The 26092-nt window shown below is 37.7% G+C and overlaps 1 protein-coding gene across 1 annotated transcript; it reads left to right on the forward strand.

Moving 5' to 3' along the window:
* The first annotated feature begins 2816 nt into the window (after window positions 1-2816).
* On the forward strand, window positions 2817-26092 carry LOC127806281 (glycosyltransferase BC10-like). Its single transcript, XM_052343480.1, has 11 exons — window positions 2817-3221; window positions 4914-5401; window positions 7747-7845; window positions 22348-22448; window positions 22532-22603; window positions 22792-22882; window positions 23384-23464; window positions 24679-24738; window positions 24838-24960; window positions 25371-25409; window positions 25491-26092. The coding sequence occupies exons 2-11, from the start codon at window positions 5018-5020 to the stop codon at window positions 25617-25619; spliced, it is 1179 nt and encodes a 392-aa protein (XP_052199440.1). The 5' UTR covers window positions 2817-3221; window positions 4914-5017; the 3' UTR covers window positions 25620-26092.

The raw sequence follows: 26092 nt of genomic DNA on the forward strand, positions 1-26092 counted from the left end.
GTAAATTAATAGCATTCACGCTATCTCACATCATGCACTTTCAACTATTATATCTATTAGAGATCCAACAAAAATTAAAATCAAAAGATGACCAAAAGAATCTACAAGAATTCCGTCAAGAAAAATCATTTCGCAAGATGAAGCTCAAAGAAAGATATGAACTTGTCATGTGTGTCATGGTAAAGGTCATGATATCAAGAGTTGTTCAACTTATAATAAAACAACAAATGTAAATAGTTGAATTGACTTTGCCTTTGCAATTTATACTGTAGATTCTTTCATCGCACTTCTTTACCTTTTTTCTTAGATGAGTTATAGGGAATATTCTAATAACAACAAATGTAAAATGTAAAATATAACGTTTTAATATGTTTTATAACTAAAAATATAAATGTAAAATGTAAAGAATTATTCTTTTTGTATTTTAATTTTTAATTTATTTTTAATTTTATATTTTGAGTGTCTGTTTTAAAATTATTGAAAATACGTTCTTTTTATTTGTAGTGTTTTTCGTGTTTTGAAAATTTTGAGCGTGTTTGTGATGAAAACAATCAAAATGACTTTTTGTTATTTTGAGTTTTTTTTATAAATTTTTTTCTTAATTTTAAAAATATGTTTTTGAAAATATAAAAATAAATATATTTTCACTATTTTAAAATTTTGAAAACTGAAAATAACAACAACAAAAAAAAAAGGCCTAAATGTTTTAGCTATTTGGTTAATAATGCTGGAGTTTCTATTTATGTAGCCTTGGCTAATACTTGAAGTATTTTTAATGACTATAACCTAGAGGGTGTACGCAACTTCCCAACAACTCCAAGCTCAGGCCCAAACCCATGCTGTCATGGCCAGTGATTCAGACAGACGAAATGTTTGTTGTCAATTGGCAGAACATATTTAGTTTTTTTTTTTTTTTTTTCTGGTATTGGCACTTGACAGTTTTTTCATTCAAAATTCAAACATAATTGTTCATGTTGCCCCAATAGTTCAAAAGCCTTCGCTTTGCTCATGTGAGCAGTAAACAAGCATTATTTCTGTAGCATTATATGGATAATAACTTCCGCTTGAAACTCATTGGTGCTATTAAACTTCCACTTAACAAATATTAATCATATGTGTAGAATTATGGATAAGTTCCTCCAGTGCTGTTAATGCACTAATTAGAATACCATCACAATTGAAGAAGATTTGTTACATGATGACGAGAGGTGGATCATCGGGCCGAGGGGAGGGGGGCTGCAGCCCATGCTAGCCTCAGCCCTCCCTCAAATTCAAATATGTCCTGTAAATTTGACCTATTTGAGAGGAGAAAAGCTGAAACGACTTATGAATCTGAGGGTCAGCTCTTTCCTAAATTCGTAATTGAATCTGCCTTGATGATAATTAAGTACTAGTTGACAAATTAATAAAAAAGAACATGTTCTTATAATTAATGAGATATTCACAAATAATATTATAATGACCATGTTAAAAAAATATGAAAGTATTTGTAATCCAAAAAACATTCACAATATACTACATCAATTTTGCAACTTTGTGCAAGCACAATAACTGTGGACTCCCATATACATGTTGGAAAGATCAAGGAAGTAGTGAACTTTGAGAAGGTCTACAACATAAACAATTTTTGGTCCTTGCCATTTCTTGTGCATCTTAAATAACTTAAAAAGATGGTTTAAAAAGGATTTTGCACTACAAATCATAAACTAATTGGATCTACAGTTGAAGATAGGTCAATATGCAATTCTACAATAAACTAAAAGGTTCCTAATGGGCACACTCATAGCTCTATTAGGTAATTTATCAAACAGATACTGAACACACAAAAATAATGTGATCCAAGCATCAATCAAAGCAACATCTATCACAAGTAACCTTCCAACTCATGCAATAAGAAGTCCCAGAAAAACACAAACAATTAGTAGAGATCAAATTTGCTAAGATTTTTTCCATCTTCGTCATTTCTTATTGTTGCTTGTTCCTAGATCCTACAAAAAGTTAAAGGGTTCATGGATTCAACTATTCTATCATCGTCAAGCGCCAAAATAAGGAAAGCGAAAGGTATTAGTAAAACTAGAAAGACGAAAATTTTTCCCACATCTGCAAACTACACTTGTTTCATTATCTTTATTTTTTTTGATCACTTGTTTTATCGCATTTGCTTATTCTCGTCGCCTGTCTCTTGTTGTAGTCACCTATTCATTGATTTGCAAAAAGTGAGGAAAAGATAAGAAGGTGATCGAAACAATACAATTTTACTCAAAAATGACACTAGGCAAATTTATTTGCAATCTGGACTATTTTTAACTTTTTTCTTTGTAATATAATTTTTATATATATATATATATTTTTGTTTAGAGCAATAAAGGTGCATTACATATATAAGACTAGATGCAATTTGTCTACCAGGTTAATTGTAAATTACTTTAGTTTATTTATGTCAAGACTTATTGTTAACTAATTTTTCGATAATTGAGTTCACACCTACGTCATGCTTGAGAACTTAATATGGTCAAATAAAACCAACATTAACCTCAACATTGCAATAAACTGAAATTTATTGGAGAATTTGTAATAAAAATAAATACATAAATAAATTTCATTTTAAATCTAAAGTTTAACGAAGTGGAATATTCAAATTTACCGTAAGCATTACGAAAAATTTCACCACGTGGGACAGCAGCAGCCAAATAGTATTCAGCCACCTGTCAACGCAGAGTCACACGCGCTTCAGTCTGCGTTTGGGTCTCCAGAAAAACATTATTTATTATTGTTATTATTATATCTAAAATCTATATTTCCGCCGGCTGAATTCGTTCGTGTTTGCAGCGCAGAGCCACTGTCCTTCGAGCCGGTCTCCCTGTTTTCCCTTTCATCCAGAGAGAGAGAGAGAGAGATAGATAGTAGAAGAAGAAGAAGAAGAAGAAAGAACAACCCGACAGATGGATCATCTATAATTTAGTATCCAATTGTTCCGTTTCTGTATATAAATATACAAAAATACGGTACTTTAATAATGTATTATGACCTTGTCGTGCTCTCTCTAGGACAGCGAGTCGTCGTCGTCTTCTCCTCCTCCTCCTTCTTCTTCTCCGTGGCGCCCTAGATCTCAGCCAAAGTAACGGCACGGGTTTGTAGATCCTTCTTTTGATTCAGTGGTACTCGACTTCCTCACACGCAGAGATCTATTCGTGGGGTTTACGTCTTGGTCGGTCAATCAGGTATTGCTTGCTTTATGCTTCACTTCTGCTGCTGAATAATGTAATATGTGTCCCCGTATATACACGCGCATCTGCGTGTGTTCGGAGAGTGAATTGCTTAAATTGTGCGAATTCGGATTCTGTGGTTTTCTTTTCCCTTTTTGCTTTCTTTTTAATTTGCCAAGTCCATTTGAGTGTTTGTGAGTTTGGAGAGCGATTGAAATGCCTCAAGCCGTTGTTTGATTGCATTCCTGTAAATCGTATACTGGGTCTTTGAGGTCGGGGATCCACGAAAACAGAGAATTTTGGGTTTGACCAATGGGACTATTGAGAGCCAATTCTGGATACAAGAATTAGCGTCTACGTTCTAGCATATCTATATACAACGCGATATAATCTACACATAGGGGATGTTGCGAATTCATTCTAAGAAAGTGTTCTTGGATGGTTTGATCCTGATTCCTCACGGGGTTTGGGAGTGTTTGATTTGGTGGCTTCGACTTATATTGATAGCTTTGACTTCTTCTGGAAAGTGGAAACACTATCTCTTTTATAACTCGAAGGGGAAGGGGGTTGATGTGGGTTGGTTTTGTTGGTTGGGAAGAGCAACAAGTTCAAATATTACCATTTGTTTATCAACTATTCTTTACATTTTATTTTCCCTTTTGTTACTCTTTCTATTTTAAATTTGTGTTCGAGTTCAATCATATTAGCAAAGTTTGTTTTCTTGTACAGTTTATTATTATTATTTTTTTTAATTTTGTGAAATTTCAAGATTTTTTTGTGTGTGGCTAATTTGTGAAAGAAAGTAAGATTTGCTTTAACTGTGAAGTTTCTTTGTGCATTTGGGGCATTTGGGAAAATGTTGAGATTAAGCTACTTCTTACCTTGTTGGAATAGAATAAATGCATGGTAAAAGTAAAAGTGATAAGCATAGGAGCAATTGGATCCATGACACAATATGGTTAGCATCTATTGAGGATAAAATGATTAATATGGCTTGAGCATGTTTACTGAAGATATCTTATACCTTGGTTAGAGAAAGCAACAATATGCACATTGAAGGTAATTATAAGAAATGTAGGAGACAAGAAGTACCTGAGTTTAGATGTATTGACACTTGGTTGAGAGTAATGGAGAAAATGATCTAAATAGCCGAGTCTAAGCACTTGGAAAAGTTAACTGGCCCTGACATTTTGTAGAGGTGCTATATTATGTTGGACATATTTAAATACATGTTGGACACTCAAAACATTACCAATAATTTTCCATTTTCTTGTCACTGGACAGTTTGAGAGATACCTGTGTCCGTTGCAAGATTTGCTTGTCAATCAGTTAAATAAGTTTAAAACTATAAGTTAGAAATCAATCCATGATAAGAAGAATGTAGATTGATATTTATTGGTGCTCCCTCAATTAAACTTTTTAACTATAAGGATCTTATATCCAAAATTTTTTATAATAAGAAATTCCTAGAATATGCGTTAAGGCTTTTCACTTACACTTACCGGAATGTGATTTACCTTTATGTTCTGTATTGAAATATATATTTATCATATGACAAGTCCCTACCATGTTGTATGCTAATATTTTGAAATATACCATGTCGTCTTGTGTCCACATTCTGTGTTCATAGGGGAAAAGGATTAGTTGAGTTGAGCTCAGCTGATTTACACTGGTGTAGCCTACTAACAAATTGATCTCTGCTTTCAGATTCAGGTTCAACCTAAATCATTTTCTTGAAGGCTGGCTTTAGGAGGTGTTTTCTTTTAATAAAAAGGGTGCTTGATGGTGACTGTCTAAAGTATATAACCTATATGAAGATAGCTCAGGGGTGGCATCTAAACATGAAGGATATGCAGGTCTTGCCTGTGCATCGCCACCGTCCCCACTTAAAGAAGCCAACCTGGATCATTGTCTTAGTAACTTTGGTCAGTGTGTTCTTGATTTGTGCTTATATCTATCCACCCCAGAATTCTGCTGGCTGTTATTTGTTCTCTTCTAATGGATGCAAAGGGTTTTCCGGTTGGCTGCCACCTGCTCCTGCGAGGGAGTTTACTGATGCCGAGATTGCTTCCCATGTTGTGATTAAAGATATTTTGAGTAGACAGCAATTTGAAACTGAAAGCCCTAAGATTGCATTCCTGTTCTTGACCCCTGGTTCATTACCTTTCGAGATGCTATGGGATAAGTTTTTTCATGTAAGATATTTCTCTCCTCACATTGTTTCTTGCATTGTCATGCTAATTTTCATGTTTCTTGAATACATGAACTTTGTCCAAAATTGTTTGCATATTTTTATTCACTGTATCATATTCACGTTGAGATGGAGGCTTTTCTGTACTGGATAATAAGAAATATATATATATATATATATTTTATCATTGTCATTGGAAGGCTAAGGTAATCCATTGAGGCATGGCTTTACAGTGGTGGAAACTAGATGCTTCAAATGGTGGCTGAATTTTCAGTTTCATGAGTGATGGAGATACAAAGCTGTTGTGCTTGCATCTATGTTGTACAACGCAAACAGGAGATCATGGCTCCTACATGGATTATATTTTTAGGTTTACATTAATTAAACAATTGGAATGTACGTGTCTGATTTAGCTATGTATATAGAACATTCCTGGGGCCGGGGGGGTGTTGGTGGTGTGTGGAAGGCATTAAACTTAGCAGTGATACGTGCTTTCCTTCTGAAGTAGTATCTCTCACTCACCGTTAGCAGTGAAAATTCTATATGCTGGTATGTTTGATTGTTCACTTGTATGTATTTTCCATTTTATATCATTTCTTGTCTCCTCAAGCTATGTATACAACAATAAGGCCTTCAACTTTTAAAAGAAGGTGAATGGAAACTCTTTGTAAATAGTAGAGGAAGATGAAATACATAAACCACTTATATTGCTTGAAAGTCTCAGTTTTTGTATGCTTGGAACTCCTGCAATTTCATACTCTTGAAAGTTCAAACTCTATAAACCTGAAATTGTTGTTATTGAACTGTGCAAGTAATATGGAACATTCTCTAATCTGTTTGCCTATTTTTACATTATAAAGCCTGCTTAATGAATTTAAAAAAATGTCATTTGAAAAGTTTTGATTTTGAAGCCCAAACTCATGTTTTGGCCTGTTCACATATATGTCTAACTCAGGAATATATGTTTCTATATTAACTAATCTTATTTCAGATTTTTGCATTCTTTCATAAGTTTATCTTAGGTAATTTTTTTCAACACCACAGATATGTATTTGAAAGCCTCACAAGGTTAAAGAAACATAGATGCACAACTTTTCAAGAAAGGGCAACTTTTCCAGAACTTGAGATAGAACTCCTGCATTAAGGTGGAACTAATGTGCTGCCATTGATCACCTTATCCACTAATAGTTCCCAAATCAACATCTAATTTTCACTTCCTTTTAGAAAGTATTTCTAACTTTAGTACTTACTATTAGCAGGCCAATATTTATTTCTACATATCACATGATTGATCTAGAAAAGAAGAAAGAAATATATGAGATTCTTTGATCTAACTAAATATGAGATTCTTTGATGTAGGTTTTTATCTTGTTAATTGGCATTTTTTGATGGATTGATCACTTTGAAATCATATATGGGGAATGTCCTTCCATTATTTCGATATGGTTAGAATTCAAAATGTTAGCTCAATCCCAAGAATACTATAGTGTCTCTTTTTTTAATCTAGGCCTTTTGCATATTGTTTATAATTTCATGGAGTTTTTCACTTTGATTATGATATTATTGTATTCGATATTCTTGGAATTACCGTCCTTGTGTGGTCCCCCGCCGCTCGTGCTCTCGATTTCGATAGAGAAGGTAAATTGAAGGTGGAGATTTTGTCTCGCTGCGCAGGGTAACGAATTGAACCCACGACCTACTGATGCGAATCTCAGTTTATCGTGGCCCAATCACTTGACCTATGCCCTGGGGGCTATTGTATTCGATATTCTCTTATGGATTTAAGGAGGTCAATGTTATGCTGATGTATTATTTTCTTTTTATCTCAAAATTATGCTGATTATTCAGTTTCTATGTTTTTGGGCATGTGTGCAAGGCCCAGGAATTTAGTGAAGGTGCAAATAAATATTGCATTACATCAAAATTTCATAGCCTTCTGCTGGTGTGTCATTTCTTTTTAACCAGATGAGGAATCCCTTAGAATCACTTGCCAATTTATGTTGTTAAGCTAATATTTCTGTCGTTTAAAAGTGGTAAAAGTGGTGCAACCTATGCTGATTAATCCACCTGACACCTAAGATAGTGCAAAAATCATATTGGTTGCTAAGTAAATGTGTCATGTTTAATAATAACAAAATGGATTGACGAAAGACACACGGGAGCTTCAGTGTTACCAGTTACTTTTATTACTAAAAGAGATAAGCAAACCATGTTTGTTGGTAGTGATGTTATTGTGTCTGGATCCTCAAGTGAAGGCATTTTTAGGTAGAGATTACTTCTCCCTGGAAATTGTGATATAGTTTGTTCAGTTGAGAATTATAAGTTAGCAATGATGTTTTTGTTTCGTAGGGCTATGAAGGTAAATTCTCTGTTTACGTGCATGCATCCAAGGATAAACCGGTCCATTTCAGCCGTTACTTCATCAATCGAGAAATTCGCAGTGACAAGGTTTGTCATCTTGATACCCAAATTAACACACATTCCTGCCTCACAATTTATCCTTCCACCTGGAACTTCAATTATTTTTATTAATCAATTTCTTGTTTTTGTGACTGATACAGTTTGATAATATTATCTTCATGGTCAATTGTATTTTTGTGTTTCACAAACTTCTTCTTTTCCACATGTAAGAGAAAAACCTAATATCGAAGCAAGCATGAAAATACATAAGTCTTTTGTGATGCCCCATTTCGAACCCGTGGACAGACATGCCCTTGACCATCCATGTGGCCATGCCCCACTTGATCAAACTGAGGCACAAGGTCCACAAATCTTCCCCATGACCTGTGTTTGTGCTTAGAGGATATAATTTGCCCTTAGATTGGGAATGAGAGAGTCCATTTAATTTGTGTTGAACTTCTTCACTCAAGAGTACATGCTCTGAGTCATAGTTCCTCCTGACTTACTTGCCTTGATTTTGGCTTACTAGATCCCAAAGTTGACCCCAACAGTTGACTCTTCCTTGTACAATTGACCTAGCTTGTAGTCTATTATCGACAATTGACCAACAATAAACTGTCCCTCCATGATAGTAACAGTTTCCATCCAGCACACAATCGATTTCCCTGCTTCTTAGTCAAGATCCCTGGCCTTTTGGTTTGGGCAGTGATCAACTATCAATTGTCCTTGTTTACATTTGATATTCTGGACTCTGTGTCTAGTGGTCATGATATCTCATGTCATAAGGGTGTCTCTAGTGCATGAGGATCCCCACTTTGCGAAAGTAGGGGGAGAGTTGTTCTTTAAAAAGAGGCTATTCTACAACTTGAACTTGTGGTCTTCCAATCACAAAGACGCAATCTTACTAGTCACAAAAGCCATTATATCTTCTTCTTTTTTTTTTTTATCAAAAGTAAATATGTATATCTTATATCAGCCTCAAGTGTTTCCTCACCAAGTTTTTTTAATCTTCCTCCAGCCTTCTTGCTATGAACTTCCTCTATCTCATCCACTACAATCACAAGAACCAAGGATCTTATTTCTAATAAGCGCCACTCTGCCCTTATTCGAATAATCTTATTTTTAATTCGGTTTTTTCTTGTATAGCTACACATCCACTGTAATTTTCTCATCTCAAGTATTTTTGTACCATAATCTTGTTAGTGTTTAACTATCTAACATTTTGTGCCATGCAACAAAGCTAGTTTTATAAATATGATAAAACTTCTCTTCTAGTTATTAAGGAATTTTATAATCACATAAAATGTTGGAAGCATTTATCTATTTTAACCATCATGTCTTAATTTTATGAGTAAGCCATTGTTTTAAAATTAACATAAGTGAAGTGTATTGCTTTTCTTAACAAGAAGTGCCTTGGTGTATATTATTTGCATATAAGTGAAAGGCTTGGCATTGAGCAAAAAAAAGTGAAAGGCCTTGGTGGTCCAGTGGGTCTCTCTTTCCCTGCTGATGTGGTCTCTGTTTAGCTGTACTAATGCCTGTGGTCTTTCACCTTTCCCTCGATATTTTACTTACCCAAACCCCCCCCCCCCCCCCCCCAACAAGATGATGCCATGGTGGGACTTGAAAATCAAGTTAGTTGTAATAAAAAAAAAAGAAAGATAGGTTAGATATTTTGAATTAATTATTTTTTTCTTCTTTTTTCTTTTTTTTTGGGGGGGTGGGGGTGGGTATTGGGTATGTTAGTTATTGAATCAGGATAAGATGGTTAAAGTAGAGAATTATATCTATCATTATGTGCGATTGTAGAATCCCTTTAATGCTAAAAGTTATCAAATGTCTACATGACCATCTTTGTTATATTGCTTGGAATGTTGGGCAGTTGAAGCACAAACATGTATGAAATATGAGCATGATTGAGATAAGAATTGTATGATCAACATGCAGCCATATAAGAAAAGACAAGTAAAAATGATATTAGATGTTTAAAGTTGGAACATCATAACCGAAGATAAGATGCACAAGACATAGTTAAGATGATCTGGATAGATGGAAGACCAATAGATGCACCTGTGAGACAAGTGGATGAACTGAAAAAAGTTTGTAGTAGAAGAGGTAGAGGAATATCAAAGAAAAATAGGTGGGGAACCCTTAAATATGAATACAGTATAGTGACCTTACAGATCATATGATCATGGTAAATATGGTTGGAACATAGTTACAATGTTTGCCCTACCCCTGGGGAACCATTTTGCAGGTTACACAGATTAGAATGTGTTGTGTTGGCATCTTGGAACATGTTCCAGTTTGCCTAGATGGATTAAAGAATGGAAGAGAGAGATGTGGCAATGATGTGTCTCGTTCTGTCGTCTTCAAGTTTTGATTTTCTCAGTGATGGATCTCACTATGCCATCTTCTAGCTGTGTTGTCATCTGAACTGAACAAGAAGGGGGGACAAAAGAGAAAAGAAAAAGGGAGTAGAGAAAGGATAAAAGGAAAAAGGGGAGGAGGGAAATGGAAGATGGTGGTTGCAAGATGGAGGGTTTTTACCCTCCCCATTAAGGGTTTCGGTTTTCTTTTTAGGACCCAAAATTTGGAGGGCTTTACACTTAGTTATAATGAAAAAATAAAAATGATCTAGTGGAACTACATCGAATATATAACTTATTATAATGGAAAAAAATAAAATTTATTTTATGGAAGAAAGGGGATGAGCTTAAAATTAAGGAGGAAACAAAGAAAAATAAATTAGAAATAAAATAAGAAAGACAACTCAACTCCCTGCCTTCCCAACAAAAAGATAAGGAAGACCTAAAATGATTTAAAGTTTTTATATATACAAATATATTATATGTTTTGGAGGTGTCAAGCCCTTGAATTAGGGCTTGGCAATTCGGTAATTCATAGAATGCAAGAGAGAGAGAGAGTGATCGTATATTCATTCGATGATCTTTCCATCTTGCTGAAGGTCTCTTTTATAGAGCCTCTAGCCACATCTTCATCTGTTACCCAACCACCTAACAACCATGCTAGCTGTTGTACAATGAGTTAGTTACTCCCTTTTCTCGCTTAACCTCTTAACCACTTTCTGTTAACCCTCCTAACAGCTTATACACCAAGAATTTCCCCCCAATTACAAAAATACCCCTAGGGTTGTGATAATCTCCACCCCTTCAAAGAATTCTTGTCCTCAAGAATTTAAAGTAGACCCATTGCCTGGGGAACTTGCTTCAAGAGGTCCAGAAGGTATTCCCAAGTGGTGTGGTTCGGGTGAAGATGGGACCACCACACCAGCACTTGAGTTAGGGGTATAGCGCCTTGGTACAACACTTGCTTTTCCACAATAGCATGGGGTTCAATCACTTCTTCTACTTCTTCCACATTAGAAGGAAGATCTGAGCCAACAGGATCAACAGGTCCCTTAGGCCTTCTTCAACAAAGAAACATGGAATATTGGGTGGTTGGTCACACCTTCTGGAAGTTGCAACTGGTATGCAACTGAACCAATCTTTGCCACAATAGGGTAGGATCCAAAATATTTTGGACTCAGCTTCAAGGCTGGTATAGAGGTATAGGGATGCTGCAGAAATTGCCTTACCTTGAGATAGACCATATCACCTACTTCAAAAGTCCGTTCACTCCTCTTGCTGTCTACTACTTGTTTCATTCTGTTACAGGCTGTAGTCAACTCTCTTTTAAGCACCGTTAGCATCTGCTGCCTTTGCTGGAAGTAATGTTCCACTGCAGCCATAGTTGGAGAAGAATCTGAAATGGCTGGCAGCATGGTAGGCATATATCCAAATAGCCTCAAAAGGGCTCCGTTTGATAGCACCGTGGTAGTTGGAATTATACCACCATTGCGCTAACAGAAGCCACCTATTCTATCTCTTGGGTTTGGTGAAACACATACACCTCAAGTATGCTTCCAAATATTGGTTGACCCGCTCCATTTGGCCATTCGTTTGTGGGTGGTATGCAGTGGACATACATAAACCCACCCCATTTTTCTGAACAGCTCCTACCAAAAAGAACTTGTGAAGACTTTGTCCCTATCCGATACAATTGTTTTAGGTATACCATGGATTTTGGCCACTGTATCCAGGAATGTTCTTTCCACTTCTTGTGTTATAAATGGGTGAGACAAATTGATGAAATGGCTGAATTTAGTAAGGCGGTCCACTACCACCATTATAACATCTTTGCATTCAGATTTCGGTAGACCCTCCACAAAATCCATGGAAATTCCCTCCCATACCTGTTGAGGCATTGCCAAAGGTTGCAGAAGCCCTAGGTACTTGCTTGTGCTTACACCACTGACACATTGCACAAGACAACACAAATTCCACCACTTCACTTTTCATTTTAGGCCAAAAGAATAGCTATTTTACCTTGTGATATGTAGTACTGATTCCCAAATGGCCACCCAATGGAGAACAATGAAGGGCCTTAAGAATTCTCTCCTTTTGGGGTTTGTCATCACCCACCACCGATCTGCCCCTGTACTTGACCAGCCCATTATTAAGGGCTTGTTTGATTGGCTATTTTTTCCATGGAAAATTGTCATTTTCCACCAAAATTCCAGCTTTTGGGGTGTTTGATTGGCCAAATTTTCCTTGGAAAATATTTTCCCTAATGTTGTCATGTGACCAATTCCCACTTTTGTTGGAATTGATTTTCCCATCGGGGGGATTGGATTTAGTTTTCCATGGAAATGGAAAATCCACCCACCACCACAGTTGCTTCCTCTTCAACCATTGCTGGAGACTTGTAGTGGCAACCATTGGCAACGGCAAAGGCATGGGTCATGATTGAAGAATGGCAGCAGCGGCAACTTGTAGCGGCGGCCATTAGCGACGGCAAGCAATGAACAATGGCCATGGGCGAGCAATAACAGCGGCTGTGGCCATGGTAGTGACGGTAGCTGTAACACCCCACTTTTTAGAGTGTGTTATAACTTAGGAAATTCCGAACTATTTTTCTTTCCAGAACAATTTCACATGACACAAAACTCCCAAATTTCCATCTACCTAGCTAGCATGTGATTCATCATACATTATATATGCTAGACTAGGTAATTCATCAATAGTGGAAGCAAAACTCGAACCTAAATTTTAACATTAACCAAGAAAAGGTTTATACATCATCATTCCTTAAAACGTTCAGAATTCGAAGTAGTAGAACTTAAATTCATAGGTTGCATAAACATTTAGCCAATACATCATGCACTTTTGCTAAGTGCCATTACGTGTTTCTTCCTTGCTCGCTTTTGCTACCATTGTCATATGAAACGTTTAACGTTTGAATATTCCAGGAACGAAGTCCAATTAGATGATGAATCATCTAAGGATATAAAATTCATATTTCGTGTATATATGCAAGATGCAAAATGTCCTCATTCCTTTTGTTTGAGCCGATCGCACCTTATTGCTACTCTCTATTTTTACAACCTCCTTACCAGACTAAAGTGTATGGGGGCATCTGTGGTAGAGCAGCGATACCTGTCCGTACTCTCAAACATATGCGATGTATGATCAATAATATCATCGTGAACATATGCATATATCATCATTATGACATGGAAATGCAATCTACATGGTGTATAGGATAACAAGGCATGTCAACATAATAAAACCATTTACATAAAACCGAGTTTAGTGTCGAACCACTTACCTTGAACGTTTACTTTTGGAAGTTACTGTTCATAGCTAGCTGGCCTAGGTTTCTGCATAAAACACGAGTTTCGGTAAACCAAATCTCCAATAGAGTTGAAGGGCATTAAATGAGGGGTTGATTTGGAAAATTGAAGGGGAAAAGGAGCTGGGAGGAGCCCTCATGCGCCTCCGGAAAGTGGCTCACACGCTGCCATGTGCAGCCTCTTTTGCACACGCCATTGATAGTTTTGACACCATTTCGTATTTTGGCCATAATTTTCTCGTTTTAGCTCCGATTTGACCCTCATTCGAACCTATGGGTTCATCATTTCCCCCTCTACAAGAATATTACAAGAAACCGAACTTACCTCTCCATTTTTTTGACTGTTTGACACGAACTCTGGTGAAAACCCAAAAATTCGGCGATGCCCGTTCTCCCTCGATTTTGCTCCGACCTTCCTCCTTCATTTTGCAGATTTTTCTCCTCTTTCTCAAGCACAAATCTCTCACCTTAAATCTCTCAAATGGATCTCAAATTTGATCCAAAGATGTTTTGAGTTCAAATCCACCCATGACCTATTTATAGACTTTCCAAGCCAATCACGCGTTGCCACCTCAGGGGGTCATGATGAGGCTTCAATCTTATCCCCAAGTGGCCAATGGTGGCTTGCCACATGTTCTAGACTTGATTTAAATGAGGTTTGGACTTCAAAGTGATTCAAAGTTGGAATGGAATGTTGTTTGAAATCCAAAGTGATTCAAAGCTATATTGGAATAACTTTTGAAATCCGCAATCATGACTTTGGTTAGTTACAGGGTTTCAAGAATTACACCTTGGCCTGAATTTTTCGTGTAATTGCACTTAGACCCCTTGCAACTTGGTCCCCGTCCATTTTTAATTGCTACTACACCTTTAAACATTAAATCAATAATCATTGAGATACTTAAAATCCAAAAATTAATAACTCAAAATTACTCAATAACTACGTTTTTGCCCCAGTGTCCTCACAAGACCTTTGTTTCATTCCGAAACCGCTTCAGGGTTGATCCTTACATAAAACCAGAGCCCCCTAAGGGTCCTGTTGATGTTCTGGAGGTCCCTTGCAATCATTCGATTTTCCAGGCTGTATTTGAGCTGTATCGAAAACTATCTTTGTTCTAATTTCTCTTAGTGTCATAAATCTCGTCTCGAGACGCTCGCCAATGTTGTATCGTTTTCTTTAGAAATCTAAGTTTCAGGCACTCCTTTCCATTAATTCGACGATTAAATTCTTAAACTAGTTTCTGGTTTCTCGAACCTTCTTAAGAATTTCTTGGCAATCTTGTCATTTCTAACACTATGCAATACGGGGTATTACATTCTCATCCCCTTACAAAAATTTCGTCCTCAAAATCTGCCATATATTCAAAATCTCAAATTTTCATCCTCGAAATTAGCACCTGACTAAGGCAACACTCAGCTCATTACCTTACCTCAAATGATCCAGACTGAACCAAAATATAGCCATTTGCCTTTTCCTCAAGTTGATAGATACTACCTTTAATTGTTGATAAATCATCACCTAAATACCTCAAACACATATTGTTTATCCTAATTTGTATTCACCACATGCCCAACGCTTACAAGGTATGACATGTTTCTCACATAATTTCCTGTTGTAGCTTTTCATAGGCGGTCACACACATATCCCAAAATGATCTATACCCCTCCATGAGTTCATTATGTGAATATATCATCTATAACCATCTCTTTATTCACAAAATCTCTGCCCGAATTCTATCGTGAACCTCGGGTTCCAGCCTGAGATTATACTCACTAATGTGTCATAGAGCTCGATTATCTCTCTCATGTATTATTCTGCAAACCTTCGTGCTGATTTATCTACTAGGCAACAAATGTACTAATTTCATGAGTCTGTTCATTACAACCTAACTCGCATCATCATTCATCCGATTCCTCAAAAATTCCCGACACGAGGTCCATTTTTGTTTAGGTACGTCTAAGTGTTTCATTAACCCTGTTGGTCTTTGATGTTTAATCTTGACTCTTTGGCACGTATCATATTGTGCCACCTTCCTAACTACACTAGCCTCTGTCCCTGGCTACCAGTAGATCTCCCGAAGATTCCAATTCTCTTTTGATAGTCATAGTTAGCATAGCAAATATCCAAGTTAGGTCATTTCCAAAGTTTCCAACCATTTATGGACAGCTAGGGATCCTATCACAGTGCTATGGTCCCTTGGAACTTGGATTCTAGTTCATGTATAACAACCATGTTGCTGCCCAAACCTTGACACCTGACCATCTTCACAGCTCACTATGTAGGTCTGACTCATGGGTCTCACACTCTTACCGCGAACCAACCCACATGCTGCTCCGGTCATCAATAGTCACAAGCCCATCACTAGTTCTTTGCCTTGGTCCTTAGGCTTAGAGTCGTTGTTACAAGCCATGCACCTATGGTGCTATCGTTATGCTAGAGCTCCTTGTCCCATCTCCTAGAAATGTAATGGTTCTCTCTCTTATCACTTCTTTTTCACAACAAGAATTTATATGACTTCCTTGGTTGTCAAGCCAACCTACAACCCATATTTTCATATCTGACTAATCACATTAATTGTAGGTCTCATACGATTATCTTAGGTGTAACCTACTCACATGTCCCAAATCAAGAACAATTAAAATTTCCAACTCAAATCCTCTACGAGGTTCAAGACTGCTCCTTGGCCATTTCATCCTCTAAGTCAACACCTAACCAAATATGCCCGACTCGTTCCTATGAATCGTTTCCTCGAGGTAACCTTACCTCAATTCCTATATCATCAATTCTGGGATCCTTATTTTCAATATCCCTATCATCAAAATCAATTCTCAAAATCCTCAAATTCTATTCTCAAAAACACTTATCGAATCATCCTAGGTTTCTTATTTTGGACCATTCCTTAGGATCCTCGATCCATACCAAATCATTCTTACACTTGAACCTTGATGACTCATATCACGCCTAATTCTTCCAGGTAATATTTTTTAGTGACATAATCAAATGCTTAATCCTTAAGGAACATATGATCCTTAAGGCATCGACTATAATCATACTTACCATATGGAATGCAATTGTTTAATTTCTTTTGTCACAATTGACCATACTTCACAAGATCTATTATCTTAATTGACAAATCCATACATCATGGCTTAACTTATACATGTGTCCATCGGTTCTTTTGACTTTTAGTCAATCTTTGTGTAGTATAGGTTTACTTGCTAACTCGCAATCTCCCAATTACCCAACAAGATTTGCTCCTTGACTCCAAATGTCTAATCGTTTTGGTAATATTGCTATCAACTTTATCCGTACTACTCTAGTCTCTTAGTCCACACAATCTGTGTCATCATTATTATCGAAACAAAATCTCGTGACCTTAGACATCCATTTAACCTCAAGCGTCACAATGAAGATCCATTCATCCCTTATCGAGCGTCACATGTGACCTTAATATTACAGTAAGGGTCTACTTTACCTCTCGATCATCATTACATGAACGGTGGCCTAGCTCATCATTGCTATGGCTAATATACGACCAATTTTCTTCTTTTCCAATCCTAATTCAATAGCTAGATCATCTTGACCTTCATCCATGTCTTGCCAGTCATCCTTGACTCATAATTTTAGCAATCGTTCTAAATAATTGCCAGCTGTTTTGTCACCTAATATACAGATTATGGTTAACAACTTGGAACCAACAGTTTCTAAGTTCTCAATCATCGATTCCCACGTCTCCAGTAGGGGTTTCACCTTTACCCATCCAATTAGAGCAATTAAGTACGTATGTCACTCTTGGCACCCCAATCGAGTACCACCTAACCTTTCTAGTCCAACACAAATGATCTTTTAACTAAGTTGTGCTCTTCACATCCCTTTCAGCTAGGGAAGTACAAGGTCTCCAAAATTCCCGATTCTAGAAATAGATCTTACTCACTCCCCACTGGGCAATCTAGTCCTTACACATCAGTCTTAGAAGAAAAACTTACAAGAATATTCCATTCCCCGATGGTCATCGAATAACACCTAGTATAGCCCCCACAGCTTAGCCTACTGTACCATAGCCCGAATAAAATACCCATAGTGGGAACCGAAAACTTATGTCTTTCATCATGACGACTCATTCATAGGCTTTCTCAAACTAAGACCTGTCATTCGAGAAGACCCCACATAGCACTAACTATATTTACCCAAAACACGACAGGTATAACTTACGACAATTTCATCCTCATGATGGCGTCCTCCTATTTAAAGGCCATACCCTCTTAACTCACTTTTCCCCATCCCTAACACCTCACCTCATTAGTGCTTTACTTGGCCACCACGAAAATCTGCACAAGGAAGAAATGCATGAAGAACAGACGCATGGCCCATATTTGGATGCTTCCAGACTATCTGAATGCTAATGGCACCATTTATCAACATTTATCAACAAATGGACTGCCCTCGTTTAAGCCACTGTTCATGTAATGATGATCGAGGGATAAAGTAGACCCTTATTGTAATATTAAGGTCGCATGTGACGCTAGATGAGGGATGAATGGATCTTCATTGTGATGCTTGAGGTTAAATGGATGTCTAAGGTCATGAGATTTTGTTTGGATAATAAAGATGACACAAATTGTGTGGACTAAGAGGCTAGAGTAGTACGGATAAAGTTGATAGCACTATTACGAAGACGATTAGACACTTGGGAGTCAAGGAGCAAATCTGGTTGGGTAATTGGGAGATTACGAGTTAGCAAGTAAATCTATACTACGCAAAGATTGACTAGAAGTCAAAAGAACCATTGGACACATGTATAAGTTAAGCCATGATGTATGGATCTGTCAATTAAGATAATAGATCTTGTTGCCATTACTTGGAGGGCAGTCCATGGACACATGTATAAGTTGCCTCCAAGTAATGGCACCATTTATCAACAGCCCCTAACACTGCCAACAATTCCTTGTCATAAACACCGAGTCCCAAGTGTTTTGGAGACAAGGCTTGGCTGATAAAAGCCAAAGGCTGACCCTTCTACAAAAGAACTGCTCCAATCCCCGTGTCACACTAACACTGGGGCCATAGACAGAGATTTCTTTAAGGCTATGAAAGTGCCTCTGCCCTAAGGTTCCACTGAAATCCCTCATTTTTAAGCAACTCTGTGAGGGGTTTGCTGATTAAGCCATAATGTTGAATAAATTTCCGGTAGTAACCAGTTAACCCCAAGAAACCCCTTAATTCCTTCATTGTTTTAGGCCTAGGCAATTTCACCATTACTTCAACCTTCTTTGTGTTAGTTCTCACACCTTCTCCACAAATAATATGACCCAAATACTTGGCCTCTTTCTCAACAAAGGTACATTTCGAGAGCTTTACATACATTTGGTGAGACTTAAGGATCTCAAATGTGGTGCGGAGGTGTTTTAGGTGTTGTTCAAAATTGGGGCTATAAGCGAGGATGTTATCAAAGAAAACAACGATGAACTTCCTCAAATAGGGTAGAAAAATCTGAATTATCAAGACTTGAAAAGTGCCAAGTGCATTAGTTAATCCAAATGGCATAACAGTGAATTCGTATAGCCGTTGGTGGGTTCTGAAAGTTGTCTTAGGAATATCAGATAATGTCATGCAAATTTGATGATATCCAAACCTAGGATCTAGCTTAGAAAAGATTTTTGCACCAAATAGCTCATCCAATAGGTCATCAATCAATCAAAGGTATAGGAATTTTATTTTTGATGGTGTTGGAATTAAGTTATCGGTAATCTATGCAAAACCTCCATGTTCCATCCTTTTTTTTTACAAGGCGGATTGGAGATGCATAAGGGATTTGGCTGGGTTGGATGATGGATGAATCTAGCATTGTTTTGACTTGCTTCTCAATTTCCGTTTTTTGAATTGGAGAATATCTATAAGATCTAACATTCACGAGGGCTGAATTCAGTTTAAGATGGATAGAGTGGTCCAAAGGCCTTTGGGGTGGCAATGAATTTGGTTCTTCAAATAGATCCTTAAACTCTACCAAAAGTGAATGCAAGTCATCCCAAAATTGTACCTTATTCAAAAATGGAGAATCAATATAAGAAGCCGTAGGTTGAGGCACCTCCTTTGAGTTTCTGTCCACTTCCATTTCCACAGCATGTATGGAATAAAGCTGTGCTATCTCCCCCCCCCCCCCCCCCCCATCATCTTCTGCAACTTTTCCCCTTTTATCAGCCTGCATTCGCCCTGCTTCAAGACTGCCCATTAAGGTCAGCTTCTTCCCATAACATTGTGACTTCTAACTTATTAAAGTCGAAAGTCAAAGGACTCAGTCCTCATCCAGTCTACCCCAAGAATCACATCACAGCCTCCTAATTCCAGAATCCACAAGTCTGCCACAAATTCCTATTCCTTCATGATCCACTTGAACTCCATACATTTGTGGTGACTATACATTATACATCCTACTCCCATTAGCTACAGTTACCAACAAGGGAGTCGTGGTTGTGGCCTTACTAAGGAAGCCGTGGGTGCTTCCATTGTCAATGAGCACCGTTAGCTTCCATTTTCCCACATGACCTCTCACCTTGATAATCTGCCCCATAGGGCTTCCCTTCAATGCATGGAAGGAAATTTCCTCTCCTTCCTCTTCTTGCAGCCCTTCTTCTTCTACAGCTTTTTCTTCGGATTCTTCTTCTTCCTTTTCCCCATCAGACCCCTCCATATTCATTAGTTGTCTCTTGCATTGATTGCCAGGGCTATACTTGTCTCCACACTTAAAAGCATAGCCCTAATTGTCTCCTCTGCTCCATCAGATTTCCCCTTCTACCATTATTATTGGGTAACGCTTTAGCTGCTGGTTGATTAGGCCATGTAAGCAAGGGCCTAGAGTTCCCACACCCATACTATCTTGCCAACAGACTTGGCTTGTAGGGAACTTGATGTTTCTTGAAAATGGCCTCTAGGGTCATTTCTTGTAGCCTAGCTTTTTCTACAGCTTGCCTCATAGATGTGGGCATCATCATCTTCACCACGGGCCACAATTCTTCCCTCAATCCACTAATGAAGCTGGACACTAAGTATTGTTCAGTGAGTCCCGGTTGCACTGTGCGCACACAATGGACCTCAATTCCTCAAACCGAGCTTGGTACTTCACTACCGTCCCCTCTTGCTTCAATTTGCTGAATTCCTATATTACATCTGCCATATTTTTCTCCTCAAATTGCTCGCACAACCCTTTAGCAAAATCTGTCTAGCTACCATGAATCCCTTCATCTTGGATCCACCCTTGATACCGAGAATCTGCTACATCGTTCAAGTAGGCCGCAGCTAGATTGATCTTCTATTTTTTTGAAATTTGATAAAATTGAAAAAATCTCTCACATCTACTTATCCACCACCTTGGTTTCTACCTCTCAAACATTGGAATCTCCAATCTTGGCATTGGGGCATGGATGTGAGTCAAAGGTTGCGGATTCCTCACCTGGGTTTCTTGAATTGCAGTTTGATCCTCTTTTTCAAGAACCCCCTACGTTCTTGAGGGATTGCCCTGATGCGGCAAAATTGGATCAGAGGCCTGCTTTGGCAGAAATTTCGGTGACAACCAAAATTAGGGTAAGGAGGACAACATGCTTAGCACACTGTTGATCCTCTGCCCTTGCTGCTCCATTGTCTCTTGGCACCGCTCAATGGCTTCTTCTTGTTTCTCCGTTGCGGCTTGTTGTTTCTCCACCACTACACACATGGTTTCCCTCCATTCCGCTAAGTCCTCCCGAGTTTGGAGCATAGTCTCTTGGGTATGGGACATTCCGAATTCCATGGCCTGCAACCTGATCTCCAATTGCTTCAATCTTGTACCCTCGACCATGACATCTTGCTCCTTAATTGGATTGGGCCTTGTGATTGTTTGTTCTTCCCTTATCGCATTGGAGCAGTCATTCCCCGACACTTTTGACACCTTCCTTGCTATGATGTTTCTGTCACAAATCCCCACCGCCAGATCGACCGGCTCTGATACCACAATTGTCAAGCCCTTGAATTAGGGCTCGACAATTCAATAATTCACAGAATGCAAGAGAGAGAGAGTATATTCATTCGATGATCTTTCCATTGCCAAAGGTCTCTTTTATAGAGCCCCTAGCCACATCATCATCTGTTATCCAACCACCTAACTAACCTAACAGCTATGCTAGCTGTTGTACAATGAGTTAGTTATTCCCTTTTCCCACCTAACCTCTTAACCCCTTTCAGTTAACCCTCTTTAACAGCTTATACACCGAGAATTTACCCCCAATTACAAACATACCCCTAAGGTCGTGACAGGAGGCATTCCACTTTAGTGAACTAAAGAAACCTACCTCACCACCCTCCCAACTTATACCGTGTCCCAGTACCGTCCTCATGTACTGAGCATTCCACAAATTAGGCAACTATAAGTTAGAGCTTATATGGTCGACCCCACCTAATTACATGAGGCTTGTGATTGTTTTTGTATGGTGATTTAATTTATTGCTATTTTGGAGAAATATTATTGCTTTGATCAAAAGAATGAATGCTTGTAATATCTGGAAGGAGTAATTTTTATAAGCTTTATAGCCAGTTTAATTGGAAGAGAGTATTTATCCATCTTATGGGACAGCTTAAAGAATATTCAATCTTTTTATTGGTGTTTGGCCAACATATAGAAGCGCTTTATATACAGTAGAATTTGTTTATTTTTTGCTGCGGAGAAGAATAAATTGGAGTTTCTTACAAAAACGTTTTCTGCAGAAGCAATCATAATCAGTTTACAATTAATGCAATTACTGTTACCACTGTTAATGTAGTTGTCATTATTGTAATTGCCATGTTAAGAGCTAAATATGAGATGGATCTGTTGATTCCATGAGCAGGTAGTGTGGGGAAAGATTTCAATGGTTGATGCAGAGAGACGACTCTTGGTACATGCACTTGAAGACCCTGACAACCAACACTTTGTGTTACTTTCTGATAGGTGACTGGATGATAGTTACTGTTGTTATGCTTTGTTTACTGAATTGATATAACAATTTTCTGATTTATTCTCTTGTGCTGCAGTTGTGTACCATTGCATGATTTTGACTTTGTGTACAGCCATCTGATGTACACAAATATGAGCTTCATTGACTGGTATGATTTTCAATTGCTGCTGCTAGAAGGCTCTTTCTACTACTAATATAATTTCATTTAGAAGTTATAAGTAAACACATGCATAGAAATGCAACTTTATATGCTGTGTTATATGTGTCAAATTCATTTGTATTGTACTTGTCTGAATTTATTTGTCACTACTGATGCATGCTTTTTTCTTTTTCTAGCTTTGAGGATCCTGGTCCACATGGGAGTGGCAGGTATTCAGACCGTATGTTGCCTGAAGTTGAGAAGAAAGACTTCCGAAAAGGTGCTCAGGTTTGTATTCGCAATTCTGATGCAGATGGTCAGAATGATCTGTCAAGCTATGTTGTGACATGATTGTATCACAAGGAAAAATTATTTAATAAGTGATACATTTCAGTTGCCACAGCCCTTTCCTTCTGTGCTAGGAACAAAAAATTACTATCTATTCTTAATCTTTCCTTCCATACTTGTTAGGTGTATGGTCACAAATTTATAATTAAGATCCACACATTCATGATATTGAACCCTGAATGTCTTGAGTTATAAATCAATGATTACTGCATCAATGTGGCTAGAAAAGTCTTTTCATTGTTGCATCTTTTCCAATTATTTATTCTGTTTCTTCATTTGTGTTTCCACCTTATGCATTTTTTTTTTTCCTTTTTTCTCTTCTTGTTCCTTTATTTATTTATTTTGTTTGGGGGTGGGGAGTGTTGAGTCTTTTTTACACATATCAACTTGAATTTCTTCAATTCTCTTATTTGGATAGGTTTTGATGTTGAATTTGTGCAGTGGTTCTCAATGAAGCGCCAGCATGCATTGATAGTAATGGCTGACAATCTCTACTACTCAAAGTTCCGAGATTACTGCAAGGTGGTTCGGTTCCTAAAGATAGATCAATTTTATGAAACATTTGCCTTGGTCATTATATGAATTGCAGTATATCATACTAGTATAGAGTTATTGCTTTTATTTATCATGTTGGTAAACCTAGGAAATACGCATTAGGTCCAAAGTGTTCTCTTGTTGGGGTCTGCAGGGTTGAATAGGTCAAAGATTATAGCTTCTTAAAAGAGTGTTTGGGGTTCATTCTAGGAGTAACATTCTCCATAATCTCCCATTCCTTTTTAACAATTGATCCAAGATATTGGAATTAATCTTTTTTTTTTGGATAAGATATGGAAATTGATCCAAGATTTCAAAATTTTATTTGTGTTTTCAACTTAAAAAATTTGTGACCTTACTAAGGTGCATTTGAGCCTCCTGTATTGCCTATCAGTGTTCTTGCAAGCTGCCAAGCTCCCAGATCTTTGCTCTTCTACAACTCAGGGATGCCATTGAAGATCTGCTAAATGATGAGATTGTAGCTTCATCTCACAGAGGTTTTCTGAGTTTCTTAGTCAAATGGAAAGGTCTTCTAGATTCAAATGCTACTTGGTTATCTGTAGAAGACTTTCGACTGTTAGATTCAGAGTCTTTGAAGTGATACCTGCAATCCAACTCATAGAACTCGAGTTCTTTGCAACATCTACTTGTTGGAACCAGGAGTATGGTGATCTCCAAAGTGTTTGGGCCATAGCTTGATCCCAGCCACACTAGGTGCAAGTGAATCCAATAGAACCAAATCATTCCAGTCAGTGCAGGGGAGAAGATTTGAATCCCTGGTCATAGGTGCTGGCCTTATTAGGCCTTGGACTATGTGGCTGACTCCCTTAGTGGTTTAGCATGAATTTTTCTTGATACTTAGTGTTCTTTAGGTGCAACTTTTTGAAGGATAGTTAACTAGGCACTGCTTAACTGTTTTTGTTTTAAAAGGATAGTTAATTAGTGTTCCTTTTTGTTGATACCTTAGTTTTTCGGCATGTATAACTGTTGATATTGTTTGCAAACATGTAGTTGAATCCTACTTTTTTTGTAAATCTGGTGAGAATCTTCTGTGCTTATGAAAGAATTCTTCTATCATGCTGTATTTAGTTTGAAAACTACTTTCAAAGCAGGATTCTTGGGGAGTGTGGAACTTGTGAACAAGGTTCATGGTCATAGCAACAGTCAACTGATGTTATTTTTTATCTTTTTACTTTCTACAGCCAGGTATGGATGGGCGCAACTGCTATTCGGATGAGCATTATCTGCCCACCTTTTTCCATGTCAGCTTTTTCTCCCTGGTCAATCTGTCTCTTGAACTCTTGTCTGTCTTTAAGTTCAAATAGTTTCAAAGTGAATGGCTGTCTTTCTTTTGTTTTCAGATGTTTGATCCAGCTGGCATTGCTAACTGGTCAGTAACACATGTTGACTGGTCTGAAGGAAAATGGCATCCAAAATCATACAGGGCTCAAGATGTTACTTATGAACTCTTAAAAAATATTACTGTATGCCCTACTCTCTGTTTTCTGAAATGCTCCTTCTCTCTTGCCTGTGTCACTTTATTAATTTGCACTTTGGTGTCTATGGACGTCTACCCCAAATTATGTGGTCACAGATTCCTGCCATATTACTCTTTTAGAAGGAAATAGTTGTTTTCACCAAAAAGCATGTATATTTACCAAAAGAATTAGTTCTTATGTTGTTTTTGCATTTCAATCAGAAAGGCTGTACATAACTGGTAGCTCTAGACTATAACGTGGCACAGTGGCAGGATTTGAGAAATAGGGGGGTATATAGTTGGAGACCATTGTGGTGGCAGACATAAACTAGTTATGCATGCCAACTAACTTCATCTTTAGAAATGTCTCTATGGTTCTTGATTAAGTGTTGACATGTTTGTTTTTCCATTATGCAGTCTATTGATGAAAGTGTCCATGTTACAAGTGATGAAAGGGTATGTATTTGACTGAATTTCCATGTTCAAAATTGTCTTTAGAATTGGTTTTAGCCAGAAAATTTTGTTCACGTGCTGCAGAAGGAAATCCAGGTTAGACCATGCTTGTGGAATGGAATGCAAAGGCCGTGTTACTTGTTTGCAAGGAAGTTCTTGCCTGAAACCCTGGACAACTTGATGCTGCTACTTTTCTCCAATTACACAACATGAATGGGTTATCATCATTCTAATTCTTTGGTCGGACCAATAGTTGCTCTCGGCCTCTTCATCATCTCCGTTACTCATGTGGCTCACATTGTTGTAAAGTGCCTGAATATAGCGTTGAACGCCCCCCTAACCAGGCTCGTGTTTTGAGCGCAAGGGCCAGCGGCAGAGCAGTTTGGGTGACTCGAATACAGCTGAAAGTTGACTAGCTATTCACTAATGCTGCTGAGTTGGGGGTAGGCAAAACAGTTTTATTTTTTCTCTTTTTCACCATTCTGGGCTACTTGCTTTACAATGTAGGTTATCTCGTTGCAGAATTTTTTGTATACTTTACTGCAGTGGAGTCAGTTGTTGTCATTTTGTATAAGTTAGAAAATATGAATTTGCAATGATGTTAGGCTCAACAATTGCGAAGTAAATACCTGAATGATGGCAGATTGAAGAATGGAAAAGGGAGAGAGGCTTCTTCATTTTTGTAA

Source organism: Diospyros lotus, chromosome 7 (genome assembly GCF_014633365.1).
Source record: "Diospyros lotus cultivar Yz01 chromosome 7, ASM1463336v1, whole genome shotgun sequence".
Lineage (NCBI taxonomy): Eukaryota > Viridiplantae > Streptophyta > Magnoliopsida > Ericales > Ebenaceae > Diospyros > Diospyros lotus.